The 17,832-nt window shown below is 43.6% G+C and overlaps 1 protein-coding gene across 1 annotated transcript in view; it reads left to right on the top strand.

Moving 5' to 3' along the window:
* The window catches only part of MYH9 (myosin heavy chain 9), a 215,191-nt gene that overhangs the window by 60,266 nt on the left and 137,093 nt on the right, over positions 1–17,832 (top strand). Inside the window, exons 4-7 of the mRNA XM_082266538.1 lie at positions 7,859–7,886; positions 9,843–9,936; positions 16,716–16,808; positions 17,509–17,572. Of these exons, the coding sequence (XP_082122664.1) occupies positions 7,859–7,886; positions 9,843–9,936; positions 16,716–16,808; positions 17,509–17,572 (279 nt within the window). The remainder of the gene's footprint in view (positions 1–7,858; positions 7,887–9,842; positions 9,937–16,715; positions 16,809–17,508; positions 17,573–17,832) is intronic.

Raw genomic sequence — 17,832 nt, 5'->3', positions numbered from 1 at the left:
GAGTACCCGAGTACCTGTCATGAGAGTACCCTATAAGCTGGTGACAGGTACTCGGGTACTTTGATGGGCTAGTGACAGGTGCTCTTTATTGGGGGGGGGGGGGCGGGTGCAATCAGTGTGGTTGGGTGCACTGTACTTGGTAACTAGCTGTTACCACAATCTCCTCCTCACACAGGATCAGTGTGTGAGGAGGAGAACACGGTGACAGCTAGTTACCGTGTTCTCTGTTGACATTTGTGACCGGCTGTGATTGGACACAGCCGGTCACGTGGTAAAGAGCCAATTTCATTGGCTCTTTACCTAGATCGGGGATGGGCTCTGTCCGAGGGACGAGCCTCGTCCCCGGGGGCGCGCATTAAGGAACGAGCGGCTCGCGCTGGAGCCGCTCATGTGATCGGCTGTGATTGACACAGCCGATCACGTGGTAAACAGCCAATTTCATTGGCTGTTTACCTTGATCGGGGTTGGGCTCAGTCCGAGGGACGAGCCTCACCCCTGATCGCCGCGCTGCGCGCCCCCGAGGGCGCGCATTAGCGGGGAGATCCGGGCGCCGCCATATGACGTCCGCCCGGATCGAGAGGATTTGTGCTGACGTCATTTGACATGGCGCAGTAAAGAAGGGGTTAAGGGGTTGTATTCTACATATTTTTGGTAAAAAATAATCCCAAAGAGCCTATATTGGTTTGCACAAAAGTTATAGCGTTTACAAACTATGGGATAAGATTTTTTTTTTGCGACATTGTGGCAGACAAATCTGACACTAAGTGACCCTTTTTGGGGACTAGTGACAGCAATACAGTGATAAGTGCTAAATAAAATGCACTGTTGTATATATGACACTAGCAGGGAAGGGGTTAATCTGGGGGGTGGCAGGGAATGGGTTAATACTGGGGGGGTGATCAAGGGGTTAAGTGTGAGCCTAACTGTGGGGGGGGGGGGGGGGCAGGGCTCTGTGAAAGGCACACAGATCAGTGTTTCAGCTTAGCTGAGACACACAGCTCACTGTGCTTGTATGACAGGAATGCCGCCTACTTTGTTTACATAGGCAGGCGGCTCTCCTGTCAGTTTGCATAAAGATTGCAGGAGGCCTGCGGCGATCGAGCCTGCTCCTTCCACGGTCTGGCTCCCACTGTGTCTAACCACAGCAGGAGCGTGACACCGGCGTCGTGCATGCGCCATAGAAACCACATGCATATAAACTCATAGATGTACGCAATTATGCGCAGCCGAGCCATCCTGCTGCAGTAAATCTGCATGGGGTGATTGGCGAGTGGTTAAATATGCTTTTAAATTGGATCAGATTGAAGCAGTATGAACTTGGGATTACTGTATAAGTCACAAACAGCTACTGTTTCACAGCTAAGGGTCCTTTCACATGAGCGTTGCACCCGGCGGACTCTTTCTTTTTTTTTTTTTTTCTCAGCCTGATTGATCCATCGAGCCCAGCTGAGCAGGCAGATGACAGCTCCATCTCTGCTTACTTTGCAGAGGTGGTTCTGTCAGAGCCCCCCTCTCCTTGGGAGATCAGATGAAAACAGACCGCCTGTCCGTTTTTTCATCCGATCCTCCAGATGGACGGAAAATAGGGTTTCCATCTGTCTGGATTTCACTGATCGGATAGCAGAGGGTGTCAGCATACATGTCTCCGCTGACATCCTCTGCTCCATAGATGTACATGGAGCATCCAATCAGGTCCGCATGAAAAAACTGACAGGCGGACCTGATTGGAAAGCCAGTGTGAAAGGTGCCTAAGGCCCCTTTCACAGGCGGACCGTTTAGATCCGCCTGTCAGTTTTTTTGGTTTATCTGAACAGTCACTCCATGCATCTCTATGGGGCATCGGATGTCAGCAGAGACATGTCCGCTGACATCCGATCCGTCCTATCTGGACGGGTGGAAACCCTATTTTCCATCCATCCAGCGATTGGATGAGAACGGACAGATGGTCCGTTCCCATCCGTTTCCCCCCTAGAGATGCATGGGTACCTGACAGCTGTATCTTCGCACACAGCATGGAGAATAGCTGTCAGTGGGGGAACGGTGGATCGATCCCCACTGAGAAAAACTAAGTCCGTCCGACGGACTCGTGTGAAAGAGCCCTAAAGCCCCTTTCACACACGGTCGGTTCGGTTCAGTCACGTCAAAATGTGTCCGTCTTGTGTCCGTCTACTACCAATGCAAAAACGGATGGAAAAATAGGGCATTCATCTCTTCCAAAAAAGACATTGACAGAAGCGGATGAAAACGGATGATGATCCGTTGTCGTCCGTTTTTACATAGAGATGCATTGATGTCTTGTTTTTCATCCGTCAACGGATGGATGAAAAACGGGCCTAAGGGTTTAAGTTCCTCATCTAATCACCTGGAGCTGTGATAACAATCACCTGCTGGTATTATGAAGTTCCCCTTCAGGTTGATAACTTTTAGTGCTCTGATTTGAATGGTGCATTTCTGTTTATATACTCTGAATTGTGAGAAGCTGCGTTTTAAAGGAAGTGAAACCCATTGTATTTTAAATGCCAGGTTTGATTAAGAGCTATTTTGGCTTAAAATGTTGCTGTTACTTTTAAGATGGGACACACAAGACCTTCAGAAGGCATTAGACATTTCTCTATCGTTCGACAGACGCAGCTCTACCTATTCATAGACTCCTAGGTTCTAGGGATGGACACTAGGTGGAAAAAAATATGTGCCTATGCGGGCTGTCCCAGCAGGCATAACCCCTCAGGCTCTGCTATTCTTAAACAGTTTTTTTGTTCTGCCTAGTGTTAGGACCTAGCTGAGCAGGTTATAGTCCACCAGCGTGAGCAGGTTATAGTCCAGAACTAGGCCTCGCCACGACAGTGCCCTGATGGATGAGGACGAGCCTGCCAGTGGATCGTCTCGCCGAGATGCAAACGACCTGTAACACCCGGAGTTGCAGCTTCCCCTTGGCTAACAGCACCCCTATCCCGGGTGGGAGGTAATCTGTTTCGGAGTGGCACCCACCTGGTACCGTGGTATGGGTAATATGTCCCACCAAAACCCCTGGAGATTGTGGGGGACACCCAAGATCAATTTATGCTTCTTGCCCCACCTAGACGGTTCAGAGGTTCGTAGCCAGGTCTCGGGATCCTCTGGCCGACGCCACAGATGCACTGATGGCACCTTGGGGTCAGTACCAACTGATTTATGCCTTTCATACTTTGAATCTCCTGCCGAGACTTTTACGCAGGATGGGGGGGTAATTCTGGTGGCCCCAGACTGGCCTCCCTGGTCTTGATACGCAGATCTGGTAAGGTTGGCCCCTGATGCTCCTTGGAGACTTTATCTCAGGGAAGATCTGCTGTCTCAATGCTCAATCTTTCATTCTGCTTTAGTCGTTGGCTTTAACGGCATGGCTGTTGGAAGCCAGGTGTTGAGGTCTTTCTGACTCTGATTCCTATGCCATTGAAGGCCAGGAAGTCCCCTTCCAGGAAGATCTATCATCGTATGTGAAAACCGTACATTTCATGGTGTTCAAATGCCTCCTTTTGAAAGACTTCAGGGGGTTTCTCTGCTGTCCTTTTCTCAGAAGGTTGTTTTCTTGGTGGCTATCACTTCTGCCCGCAGAGTGTCTAAATGGTGGCATTATCTTGCTGATCACCTTATCTGGTGGTACATGGAGATTAGGTGATACTTTGATCGAATCATTCTTTTCTTCCTAAGGTGCTTTCTGTTCATCTGAATGAAGACCTTGTATTGTCTTCACTTTGTCCTAAACCTCCGCATCCGAAGGAGCATGCTAGCATTCTTTGTCTGTGGTTCGGGCAGTCAGGGTCTATTTAGAGACCAAGTCCTTTCAAAAATCGGATGCTCCTTTTGTCCTTTGATGGACCTTTGTAAGGGTATGGCTGCGTCTACTGCGACCATTTCCAGATCAGGCAGATGGTGGTACAAGCCTATTTTACTAAAAGGTCAGGTTCCTCCTTTTCCAGTGAAGGCTCACTCTACGAGAGCGCTGATGCCTCTTGGGCTTTTTGCCATCAGACTTCGGTGTTAAGTTTGCAAGGTGGCAATTTGGTCGTCTGTGCATACATTTTACTAAATTCTACAAGGTAGATGTGTTGGCATCTGCGGATGCTTCCTTTGGCTGCAAAGTTGTGCAGGCTGCAGTTTAAAAGAGCATTCCTTTTTGTTTCTTTGAGGGTCCCATTGTTTTTGGGTGAGCTCCAGCTGTTCCTGGTTGAACTCTATTTTTTTTTAACCTGGTTGGCTACTTAATAAAGTTTTTTTTTTTTTTTTTTTTTTTTTTTTTATTAAAGTTAGCTCAAATTTTTGTTGTATAATGTGAAAGATAATGTTACGCCAAGAATCGTGATCTTTATTCGAAGAAAAATAATTTCTCATTTTTATCCAAAATCGTGCAGCTCTACTGCAGCCTCCCTTATTTCTCTTTCCCTGCAACAAGGTGTGCATGTATGGCTTTGTATTTTTAAATGTCAACTTCTTCTTTTTTTAATCCTTGTAGTGTGGGCACAGCCCCACTTTTGGGGAAAACATTTGTTTTCCTGGAGTTCAGCTTTAGATCTAGGTGTGGACTAAACCTTGGTGCATGGGAAAAATGTTGGTGTGTGTTTTTATGGGAATTGTGGTGGTTGATGCATGACATAAGCACACAATGAGAAATATGGAACTGCTGACCTATGTATGAACATTATGCCATAACATTATTTTAAAGTTGGGGTCTATTTTAGAAATGTAGCTGTGTGCCTGTTAAAACAGACATAGCGGAAGCTGAGATTAACTAGAAATGAGTCAGCGTTTAGTTGCATCACTGTACAACAGCTTCATCTTTCTTCCTTTTATGGATCATACTGTGTAAGGAGGTGGGGCAGGCTTCCTGTGCTTTTTTTTCTGTCTGTATCGAGTGCCTCGTGCTTAGATGTAGTAATCCTGTTGTAACTACCTATTGTTGCTTTGTATTGAAGGGTAGTTTTATCATATCTGCCCAATCTATTTTTACTTGGTAAATGGTATTTTTTATTTTAGGTTAACCCAATAAAATGCAGAGTAGATATAACAGACTAATTTAAAGAGGAAACCTTTATGTAGTTTTAATGCAATTCAATGAAAAAGCAGTGACAGAACATTTTGCTTCATACAGTTGTAGAGTTCTTAATATACTTTACAGCAGTGGTATGCTAATATTTATTTTTTATAAATATCCCATGGTATAGGTGAATTATATAAACATGTAGTAATAAAATCAGTGCAATCTTACGTGACTTAACTGTACCCCAATGGCTGCATGCATTCAGTGTCTTCACTCAACACAAATGAGACAAAATAAATAATACAGCGCCAAAGGTACAATAGTGATAAATACCGTGACAATCGCATACAACCCAAAAAGTGAAAGGGTTAATAAACTTGAGGGTAAAAATATTATTGGATACTAAAAATAGCCCTCGTACACCTTAATCTCATCAATGACCATAAAACATAAATAAATATCTTCTGCATATAAATTATTAGAAAATTACGTCCAAAGTTAAATATATAAATAATCCTTCTGTGCTGTGCAATAAATAGTAAAAAGTGCTGGTTCTTCACTCCACACACAAGTGCTCTGTTTCAATTCTGTGCTCTATAGCAGCTCACTTTATTCTGAATCGTATATTTCAATGAGTCAGATATGCTGTTACACTCAATGGTGTCAGGGTATGTAAAGATGACCTTCTCCCCCCTTCTTGCTAAGGACTTGGATAAATAAAGGCCAGGATGCCATTTATACATGAAACAGAAAAAAACTGAGTCCTCTCTGAATTACTTTATTAAACCACAAAAACATAGGTAGCACACTCACATTTCAATGCACTTTAGCAGTGCAGGCTTTCACAGGTTCGTCTAACTGGAAGTGTGGACGATCGACCTGGATACGGCGTCCGTGCGCTGGCTTCTATCCTGGCCTTTATATACGAGACCTTAAGCAAGAAGGGGGAGGTTGTCCTCTTTACAGACCCTGGTACCTGTCAAAATCGGTTACGCCCCCGCTCCTCAAAAGTGCCAATTGTGCAGGAAGAACTGGGGACGCGTCCTTAAAGTGGAACTTCCCTTTTTGGGTGAAGTCCCGCATTAACCAGTGACAGGTGGGGATGGGGTGTACAGAGACATGCACACTTGACTGTACACCAAGTTAGTGTTGGTCTTGATTATCTTAAATTTTTCACAAACTGGAGGCAATTTTATAATTTTATGCATGAAGTACATAAATTTGCAGCACATTACAAAGGGTACTGAAACTAACAGCAGGGTTTTTAAATTTGGAGGAAGCCATTTGTGTTTTGGTGTGTGCATCTCATAAATTTAGAGTATCAAAGTGAATTTATTTCAGTAATTCAATTCAAAAAGTGAAACCTATTTTAAATAGATGCATTACATACAGGGTGATATATTTCAAGCATTTTTCTTGTAATTTTGATTATGGCTTACAGCTAGTAAAAACCCTAAACTCCGTAGCTCAGACAATTCAGAATATTACAAAAGACCAATAAAAAAAGGGATTTTTAATACAGAAACTTTGGCTTACTGAAAAGGGTGTCCGTGTACAGTATAGTATGCACTCAATACTTGGTCGGGGGCTCCTTTTGCATAAATTACTGCATCAGTGCGGCGTGGCATGGAGGCATTCGACCTGTGGCACTGCTGATGTGTTATGGAAGCCCAGGTCGCTTTCAATACCGGTCTTCAGCTCGTCTGCATTGAGTCTGATGTCTCTCCTCTTCCTCTTGACAATGCCCTACAGATTCTCTATGGGGTTTAGGTCAGACGAGTTTGCTGGCCAATGAAGCGCATTGATAAAATGATCATTAAACCAGGTATTGGTACTTTTGGCAGTGTGGCAGTCGCCAAGTCCTGCTGGAAAATGAAATCCACATCTCCATAAAGCTGGTCAGCAGAGAAGCATTGAAGTGCTCTAGAATTTCCTGCTAGAGGGCTGTGCTGACCTTGGACTTGAAAAAACGCAGTGGACCAACAGAAGATGACATGGCTCCCCAAATCATCACTGTGGAAACGTCACACTGGACCTCATGCAGCTTGAATTCTGTGCTTCTCCCCTTGTCCTCCAGACTCTGGGACCTTGATTTCCAAATGAAATGCAACATTTTCCACTGTCTATGATTTTGGGGAGCCTTGTCATCATCTGGTTTGTCCCCTGTGTTAAGTCTGGTTTGTCCCCTGTGTTTTATTAAGTCTAAAGTCAGCGCAGCCCTCTACCAGGAAATTCTAGAGAACTTCCCAGCTTTATGGATATGCCGATTTTCCTTTTCCAGCAGGACTTGGCATCTGCCCACACTACCAAATGTACCAATACCTGGTTTAATCATGGTATCGCTGTGCGTCATTGGCCAGCAAACTCGTCTGACCTAAATCCCATGGAGCATCTGTAGGGTATTGTCAATAGGAAGATGAGACACCAGACCCAACAATGCAGACGAGCTGAAGGCCGCTCTACAAGCAACCTGGGCTTCCATAGCACCTCGGCAGTGTCACAGGCTGATCGCATTCATGCCACGCTGCATTGATACAGTAATTCATGCAATGACCAAGTATTGAGTGCATACTATATACTTGAACATACTTTTCAGTAAGCAAATTTTTTTTTTTTTTTGATTGGTTTGGTTTATACTGAATTTAGGGTCTTCACTAGCTGTAAGCCATAATCAAAATTTAGAGAAATGCTTGAAATCCCTGTGTAATGCCTCTATATATGAGTATATATGAGTTTCACTTATTGAATTACTGAAATGTAACTTTTATCTAATTTTATGATGTGTATATAAATGGATATCCAATCACAAAGTATAACCATTTGAATATTTTTGTTTTATTCCAGACAGAGAAGATCAGTCCATCCTTTGCACGTAAGTATATGTGCATTTTTTACCTCTGGTCTTGGGCTCAGTTGCACTAAGATGATCGATGGGACATGCCCTCTTGAGATGCTTCACTGATTTACACTTCCTGTAAGGTGATATGTAAAATTCAGGTGTATCTCCAAAATGAGAATATCTAAAAGTAAATTTTAGTAAAATTTAAAAAGTAAAACTCTTAGTTTTATATAGATGCGTACATACAGAATAATCTATTTCAAGCATTTTTCTTTAAAGTTTGATAATTATGGTTTACAGCTAGTGAAAGCCCAAAATCATCTCAAAAAGTTAGATTACATAAGACCAATTTAATACAAAAATGTTGACTTACTGAAAAGTATGTCCATGTACAGTATAGTATGCTCTTAAAACTGTCTGGGGCTCCTTTTGCATGAATTACTGCATCAATGTGGTGTGGCATGGAGGCACAGCCTGTGGCAATGCTGAGGAGTTATGGAAGCCCCGGTTCTTGGATAGCGGTCTTCAGCTCGCCTGCATTGGTGGGTCTTGTCTCATCTTCCTCTTGACAATACCCCACAGATTCTCTATAGGGTTTTGGTCTCAGGCGAGTGTGCTGGCCAATCAAGCACAATGATAAAATGATCATTTACCCAGTTATTGGTGCTTTTGGCAGTGTGGGCAGGTGCCAAGTCCTGCTGAAAAATGAAATCTGCATCTCCATGAAGCTGGTTAGCAGAGGGAAGCATAAAGTGATTAGAATTTCCTGGTAGGGGGCTGTGCTGGCTTTGGACTAGATAAAGCAGTGGACCAAACCACCCAATGACATGGCTCCCCAAATCACTGGCTGTGGAAAATTTTGCATTTGATTTGGAAATCAAGGTCTATTAGTTTGGAGGAAGAGTGGAGAGGCACAGAATCCAAATGCCACCGATTTGCTTGGTTCTTGGAGCTCCCCTCGCTGCCAGGCTGAGCTGGGTGCCGGTCCAGGCATATTCCGACTTCATGATCCGTCCTGTGACATGAGCTTCAGCCTGCTGACAATGGGTTACAGGAGTGCAGAATGAACTGCACTCTGATTAATAAGGATAGCGAGCTTTGGCTGTACTTTGCTAAGGAACAACTTGGAAGGCCAATTTTTTTTTTTTTTTGATTAGTACTAATTGGTGGTAGCAGCAGCTCCCTGTGGGTTTTTCTCGTTTTTGGAATAACCAAGCACACCATAAAATGGCATCAATAAAACGAGAGAAGGCCTAGAAAGCAGAAAGGTGCCTCAGCAGGGGCCATTAGTATAGGGAGTGTAAAACAAATAACTAATGAGCAGTGTGGGAGAATTTAACATGACAGGCTCAGTACTATGGTAACATTCTAGCCTAAATATTTTAGTGCAAAATATCCCATAGATAAAAAGTAAAATGAGAACCAGAACAGACTAGAAAATGTAGAAAAGGACTACTGCCATGTTCCAATCCCTCAGTAACCACCCCCTCAGTAACCACCCAACTACCAAGAGGGGGGTGCAAATGCAGAGGGATTCCATTCAAGGGGGATCATAGTTCCCAGATGAGATTATGGGTCTCCAATTTATCTCCTTGTTTTTTGATGTTGGATTATACTACCATTAGAAGTGATCATAATATCACAGGCATTTTATTTAGGACAGTGAATTTGGCTTCCTTAGCGCTGGAGAGGAGTCGTATGTTGAACAGCTAATCAATAATATTCTAAATTACACTAAAGTCATGTTTCCTTAAAACTGGGTAACTATGTAAGCCTTCTTACTTTACAGGAAACCAGAAGGTGTAATTGGGGGGTAGGAGCTTTAAAATAAAACTGATAAATATCTGTAAATCTATTATTTAATCTATAGCTTGCCTAGGTGACATATGCAAGTTTTAAACAAATTTTTTTTTTTTTTTTTTACCTGACGCCCTTGGTTTAAAAATGCTTGCTGAAGTGACGTGGATTTATTTTGTGCTTTTTTTCCAGTGGAGAATCTGGTGCTGGCAAGACAGAAAATACTAAAAAAGTAATTCAGTACCTGGCTTATGTTGCAACCTCACACAAAGCCAAAAAAGATCAGGTTAGTAGGAGATGCCTTTTTTAAATTAAGTGAGAAATTGTATACAGTACTTCTGATATTCCTCTGAATTTGTTACAGGGACTTTCCCCTTAGAAGTGGCAGTGTAGTTTTATTTTACCTTTTTGTCTATGACATGGGTGTGGATGTTCCGGGGGTGGCATCAGGCCCCAATCCAGCTGGCTGCCTCTCTACCTGCCTGTCCTCCTTTTTCTTCATATCCATATGTATATGGAGAGCACTTACCCTCCATTCTGTTGATCCGCTTGGTACCAGCACTTATGTTTAACCTCCTTGTGGGTTACCTCTTCCGGATTAGGCTCCATGACAAAGGTCAACATTCACATTGGTTTATTCCAGAAGTTATACTTAACCCTTACTCCAGCATGTGTACATTTATTTTCATGTCTATAAATTCTGTGGATGGGAGTCTAAGCTAATGGTTGCATACACTTGCTGTATTGCATTAGTTGGGATAACCAGAGCTGTTTTTCCATGCTTAGGTCTCATAGTGTGTAGAGGATGGTGTTGAAGCCTTGGTCAATGCATAACTCATACACCATTGTGGATATGTTCTATTTGTTTTTAATTGTATTTGTGCAACACTATTAACCACTTCAGGATCAGGCCTATTTCTGACACCTGTTGTGTCCTAAGTTAAAAATCTGTATATTTTGCTAGAAAATTACTTGGACCCCCCCCCAAAAAAAATTTATATATATATATATATATATATATATATATATATATATATATATATATAATTTTTTTTTTTTTCCGCAGTGACCCTAGTGATTAAAATGGAGATCGTTGCAATACTTTGTCACACCATATTTGCGCAGCGGTCTTGCAAACACGTTTTTTTTTTTTTTGCCACAAATACTTTTATTTTATTAAATCAAAGTTAGCCCAATTTTTTTCTATAATGTGAAAGGTAATGTTATGCTGAGTAAATAGATACCCAACATGTCATGCTTCAAAATTGCGCACACTCGTGGAATGGCGACAAACATGTGAGCTCGGAGAGACTGGGCTCTTTCAATTTTTTATTTTTAATTTTTACACTGTCCTTTTTTTTTTTTTGTTTTATCATGAAAAAAAATTGGCTCTTTAAGGCCGTTGGGAGGAAGCGACTTATGTCGCTCCGGTCCTCCCAAGACCATAGTTGAGTGGGGGGCCAGCTTGCCCTCACTCGACTTCCTGCCTAGGAGAGCAAAGGACCGGATCGTTTCCCCCGCTACTGGCTGTTCCGGTAAGCGGGGTAAGCGACCAGGAGGAGGAGACGCCACTCCCACCCATTAAAGTGATCCTGCAGCGGATCCGCGGCTGGGACCACTTTTATGTGAAGGACTGCCGGCCCTGCGCAAAAATACCGGGGTTATGGCAGCTATCTGCTGCAGTAACCCTGGTATTTAACATCAAAGTAGTGACCTAAAACTGCCGGGCCATCCAGAAGTGAGTTATTCTATTTTTTCAGGTGGACCCGATCAGGCTGCCCATTGACCTATATGGGGAGGTGGATATCTGGGGACATGTCCGCTGGCATCTGCCTGGCATCCGATCTGAGAAGATTTGTTGAAAACAGACAGATGGTGATGCGTTTGCCATCTGTCCAGCGGGTCAGATTGAATAAAAACGGACAGGCTGTCTGTTTTTCATCCGGTCTCCCATAAAGGAGAGCAGGACTGACAGGTCCATCTCTGCACAGTGGAGAATACCTTTTCGTAACGGCTTCAAGAGGAAGTAAACCCTCCTCTACAACTTGTACCTATAGGTAAGCCTATGATAAGGTTTACCTATAGGTACTGTAAATATCTCCTAAACATGTACCGTTTAGGAGATATTTACCTTACATGTCGCCAGTGACGTCACTGGCGCATGCGCTCTGAAGGAACGGCCGATCGTGCCGTTCCTTCAGAGCCCCGTGCCGTGACTGTCGGCCCTAGCGCGCGTGCGCGGGAGTGACGTCACCGCGGCTCCAGCCAATCAGATGGCCGGATGCCGCGATCCCGGAAGACGGGCGACTAGACATGTCGCCCGTCATAGAGGTGAGTTAACGGCACGGCGGGGGCTCATTCTGAGGTAAGTATTGCATAATGAGCTAATATGCGATGCATACTAGCTCATTATGTCTTTTGCAGGGTGTAAAAAAAAAAAAAAAAAAAAAAAAAAAACTCAAACGAGTTTACAACCTCTTTCAGCTCTGGAAGGTTTACCCCTGCGTTACTTTAACCACTTCTGGACCGGAAGGTTTTTCCCTTAATGACCAGTTTCCGGGACTGCGGTGGACAGATCGGACACCTGACATTTTTTAAAACTTTTGGGTGGACCAGTGACATTACTACAGTAATCAGTGCTAAAAATATGCAATTGCTGTACAAATGACACAGACAAGGAAGGGGTTTTCACTAGGTTCAAATCAAAGGGTGAAATGTGCCCCTAGGGCAGTGATGGCGAACCTTGGCACCCCAGATGTTTTGGAACTACGTTTCCCATGATCAACTACACTGCAGAGTGCATGAGCATCATGGAAAATGTAGTTTCAAAGCATCTGGGAGTGCCAAGGTTTGCAATCACTGCCCTAGGGGATGCTTTCTAACTATGGGGGATGTACTTGTGGAATGAACAGAGACCTATGTTCCTAAATAGGAGGAATACAGGAGCCCTGTCAATTGCGGTCTGCCGTGTTTTTCCCGTTCTGTCTCCAAGGGAAGCGATCACGGGTGCCATGCGGCAGTTGTGGCCGCTGGACCCGCAGATCAACTTCCTCCATGGCAAATAGGCGCGCTCCCTCGAATCGACGTACAGTTGCGTCCTTTCACGGAACAGAGCCGACCTGCCGCAGTATATGTACTGCTGGCGGTCGGCAAGTGGTTGGCTGACAATTGTGCGGTCGTGCAATGCTGTGCCCAAATAAAGATTGATTTTTTTTATTACCCCCCCAAACACCCCCCCCCCCCCCCCCCCCCAAGTAGTGGTTTCTTTTGGTGGTGGTTGATCACACCTGCAGTGTTTTTTTTTTTTTTGCACTATAAACAGACCAACCATTTTGAAAAAAATGCTATAAAACATACCCAATAAAAAAAAGTAAAGTCTAATGTCTTTATTTTAGGCCAATATGTATTCTACTACATATTTTTAATGAAAAAAATCCCAATAAGCGTATAATGATTGGTTTGCGCAAAAGTTATAGCGTCTACGAACTATGGGGTATTTTTATAAATTTTTTTACTAGTAATGACTGCGTTTAGCGACTTGGAGGGACTCCCATATTGCATTGGACACAACTGATGCTTGTGATGACACTAATGCAGTGATCAGTGTTAAAAAAAAATAAAAATATGCACAATCACTGTACTAATGACACTGGCAGGGAAGGGGTTACCATCAGTGGCAATCACAGGGTTAAATGTGTTCCTAGGGAGTGCTTTTAACGGGGGGGGGTAAAGATTCATGTTTCTGCTTGGCAGAAACACAGGATCAGTACATTTCTTCTGACAGAACAGAGGTCTGCCTTGTTTTGTTTATATAGGTAGACCGTTGTTCTGCTTGTCTCCTGAATGATCGGCAGGTCCCGCCAGATCCGCAGGTTGGCTCCCACTGTGTCCAATCACAGCAGTAGCAAGTTTTAGGCAGCTTGTGCCACAGACCCAGAAGTGTAAGATCACATACTAGGTATGCGATATGGCACAGGGCGACCGTCCTAATGCAGTATATGTACGTGGGGCGGTTAAAGCAATTGCCTATTAAAAATTTCTGTTTAATTTCATTTAGCTGTATAACCTAATATGAACAAAGAGTGCTGCTCCATAGACTAAGAGTAACGGGCTAAACCCTTAAAGTAAACCTGTTTGCCATTGGTAGGACAAAGCCACATGGTCACTGCACCTTCCTTCCTCTGCTTTTCCTTGGCTCCCCTGTCTCTCTATTTGGCTACAGGGAAAAGAAGCTTCCATGGGCTAGCTAAGAGTCACTCCCGATGTAGAGTAACTAGGGCTATGTTCTCTCCCAATGTGTTAATGTTGGTGCTTAGGAATTGTCTTAGTGCCATCATAGGCACCTCCTGTGTTTTGGTTTTGTAGCTCAGATGTTTGGTGGGTGTAAAGCTGAACCCAAAAAGTACTTCAATATTGCAGCTTACCAGCCTAAGACAAGGTGGCTAAAAAAGATGTGGTGGTTTTTCTCAGGTTTTTTTTTCCCCCCAGCACTTGGTTGGCTACTTACTCCAAGATCTGTGGTGGGGGAGCCTTGGCTGTCACCGGGCTGGACTTCAAGCACATCTTTCAAATACTTAGGCCTGCCATATACTGAAGTTTGGCTGTTACCTGCTGAACCATTTATGGGCAGGCTGAATACACCAAGTTGAACTTTGGTATCTAGCCTGCCAGTTTTGCTTGTGATTATCGCAAGGTGCTGCTTTAGCAGGTAGCCACAATCATTGTCCTCTCCCGGTGGGGATGGCTTCCCCTGCTGGGAGAAGACAATTGCTCAGCAATTCCCTGTCTGTGTTGTGATATATGCAACTTTCTTTTGGTTGCAGGAAAAATGGTCTATGGCCTGTCTGAAGCCTTGTACACTTCTTTTTTTTTTTTTTTTTTTTTTTTGTTTGCTTAAACCAAGCAGGGCTAATGGGGGGAAAAAAAACCTGGCTCCCCTGCTGTTGTGTTCTGACAGGGGGGACAGCCTGAGAGCACTGATTGGGAGCCGATCGGCAGACCTCTGTCATGCCGATCTGTTCAATCTGTCGGACCGAGTCCAGTACACACAGGCCAATGCTGCCCAACATTTGGCCTGGGTGTACTAGGCTTTAGGCTGGTGTGGGGATTAGTGATTTACAGAGGAGAGATGACCTTGTTTGGTGTCCTTAGCTCACAGGCATTGAAAAAGGACTTTAATTTTTTTCAAGATTGTGTACCTGCTGAAAATGTTAACCAGATTCTTGAAAACACACCTATTTTCTTTCGTTCATTGATGCTCATATGCTGCCCTCTACAGAAGTAGGGCACAAGGCAGAGAAATGTTTGACTACGCCTATAGAGCAGTCCCAGAGGGTATATTCCCATGTCCTGCTATGGTCTTCCATTTTTTTTTTCTTTTTTTTTTTCTGCCTAGTCAGGACCTAGTTCCTTGCTGGAATCTCTGGTCCTAGCATTTTTTTTTTTCCCTTTTTAACTGGTTGCCGACCGCCGCAAGTACATATACTGCGGCGGTCAGCCCCGGCCAGGCAAAGTGACGTACCGGTACGTCACTAGCCTGTGAGCCAATAGCGGGCGCGTGCCGCCGGAGGCGCGCTCCCACCCTGGCTCGTTCACGGACACCTCCGTGCGTGTGACCGGCGGACCCGATGTCCGCCGGTCACTCGCGATCGTCCGCTGTGAAGGGAGAAAGGCAGGCGGCTAGTGTAAACAAAGCCGCCTGTCATTCTTCCCTGTGTAAAAGCACTGATCTAACGGTCCTGCTATGTAGGACCGTTGATCTGTGCTATTACACACACAGCCACATCCCTGCATAGTAAGTAATGTCACTGGTACCCCCAAAAGTGTCAAATGTCAGTCAAGGGTCCGATCTGTCTGCCGCAATGTCGCAGTCCCGCAAAAAAAAATCGCAGATTGCCGCATTACTCGTTAAAAAAAAAAACAAATGACAATCTTTCCCTTAGTTGGTAATCGCAATAACTTTTGCGCAAGCCAATCAAAATACGCTTATTGTGAGTTTTTTTTTTAACCAAACACGGGTAGCAGAAAACAAACTTTTTTGTTTTTTTTTTTGGGGGGGAATTTCATATAAAAAAAGTGAAAATTTTTTTTTGCAAAATTGTCGCTTTTTTTGATTATAGTGCATGATCAAAAAATTGCACAGGTGATCAAATACCACCAAAAAGCTGTTTGTTGGAAAAAAGGACGTCAAATTCGTTTAGGTACAGTGTCGCATGACCGCTAAACTGTCCGTTAAAGTCACGCAGTGCCGAATCGCAAAATACCCCCTGGTCAGGAAGGGGGTAAAATCTTCCAGGGCTTAAGTGGTTAAACAATTTTTTCTGTTCCTGTATGAACTATATCAACTGCCGGATTTGGCGATGGACTGGATATCCTAGATCCTTACGGTCTTCCCAGTCTGGCCAGCGAGCGCGACCCGACCTTAGCTCCGCGTCAGGTTGGCAGCGACATAGCCCTACTAGACGGGGGCTGTCCGGTGAGTTAGGCATTGCGTTCCTGCAAGGCATTTAAGTCGCGGCATGCCTCTGGCCCACAGCACCCCCATTCCAAGATGGTGCGATGGTCTGACTGGAGCTGTGCCCGCCTGGTCCCAAGTTGTGGTGAGTAGTGTTCCCCCCCCCCCCCTTCTGGTGTTTTTTCAGGGTGTACATGGGCCCCTCCCTGGGCTTACTGTAAAAAAAATTTCTGATGTTCCTTGACGGACACAGCACCTGCCCCTCTATTGAGTTGGGTTTTATGTTCTTCTGACACGGCTTGTTACAAAACTGAAAACCTATAGCAGGAAATGGGAGTATACTCCCTTGGACTGCCCTATAGGCGTAGTCAGACTTTCTTCCACCTATAGGTGTCCTCTAGGGGGCAGCATAAACCCAGTGGTCAAGAGGATCTGGAGCTGTCCGTCAATGAACATCAGAGAAGGATTGTATGGTAAGACAAAAATCCAGTTTTAGTCCACATGGGCACTTTTGCTTTAAACGCTGTGCCAGCAATGCCGAATTCTGATAAAACTTTATTGCATTTTGCAGTTACTGAAAAAACTTTTCATAATTTTCAAAATTGTTTCAGGGTGAACTGGAGAGACAGCTGTTGCAAGCTAATCCGATTCTCGAAGCCTTTGGAAATGCCAAGACTGTCAAAAATGACAACTCCTCTAGATTTGTAAGTAAACTTGCTGACTTATGTGTTTTTTTTTAATAAAAAAATTAACATTAATTTCCTAACTTATTTGTAAGAGGTCAACCTATGTGGGCTATACATTTTAGATTGTTATGTGTGCTCAGAGTTGGAGGTTTAAACATGATTGGTTACAATCTAGTAAATTTTGGTTGAATGGTATGCGTGTACAAATGTAAAAGTGAGAGGAAATGGTACATTTTTACTGTCCCTAGAATTGTTTAGGTCTAAGGAAGAAAATTATCAAATTTATCCAGTCACTTTTGACCTCCATGCAAATTTTATTAATGCTTCGCATCCAATAATGACCTGCTCACATTTAAGAGTCTGAAGAGTTATGTCTAAATATACTGAATTTAGAGACTAATTGACTGTCCTAAAGAACATGTCAGACTGGTTATTAGGCTGAAGCTACAAACCACTGCTATTTGTGCCTGCCCTGAAACTAGTGCCTGTTTGGGAGCTCGAACGTGGCAGCCTCCAGTACTGCTGTGGATCACTCAGTGTTGCAGGTTCTTAATAATTTGAAAATGTATATGTGCGTTTGTTGTGTTTTTTTTTTTTTTTTTGTTTAAATTCTGACATGGCCTTTCCTGTCTAAAAAATGTATTTGCATAAAGTATAACATTTGCTGTGTTGTGTTTTTTTTTTTTTTTTTTTTTTTTTTTTTTTTTTTTCCTTTTAGGGTAAATTCATACGCATTAACTTTGATGTCAACGGCTACATCGTGGGAGCAAATATTGAAACCTGTATCCTTAAAATTTTTCTCAGGAGAAAGCTTCTCCTGGCAGACAGAAATTGTTCAGAAATGCTTTCAGCACCAGTCTGTTCAGAAATGCTTTCAGCACAAGTCTTATCCAGAGGACAGGTTAGGTTTCCTCTTATCAAAGTTCAGTCCAGGGACCAGCTTCTAAATCTTTAACCCTTTGGAGCAATGGGTTGGTTTACTAAACCTGGAGAATGCAGTGTAATTTCAGTTCCCTTAAGTTTTGACTAAAACACCTGGAAA

The sequence above is a fragment of the Pelophylax lessonae genome (genome assembly GCF_965119305.1).
Source record: "Pelophylax lessonae genome assembly, chromosome: 8".
Taxonomy (NCBI): domain Eukaryota; kingdom Metazoa; phylum Chordata; class Amphibia; order Anura; family Ranidae; genus Pelophylax; species Pelophylax lessonae.
Note: the sequence above shows the minus strand (reverse complement) of the source record. Positions and strands in the feature narration are given on the sequence as shown.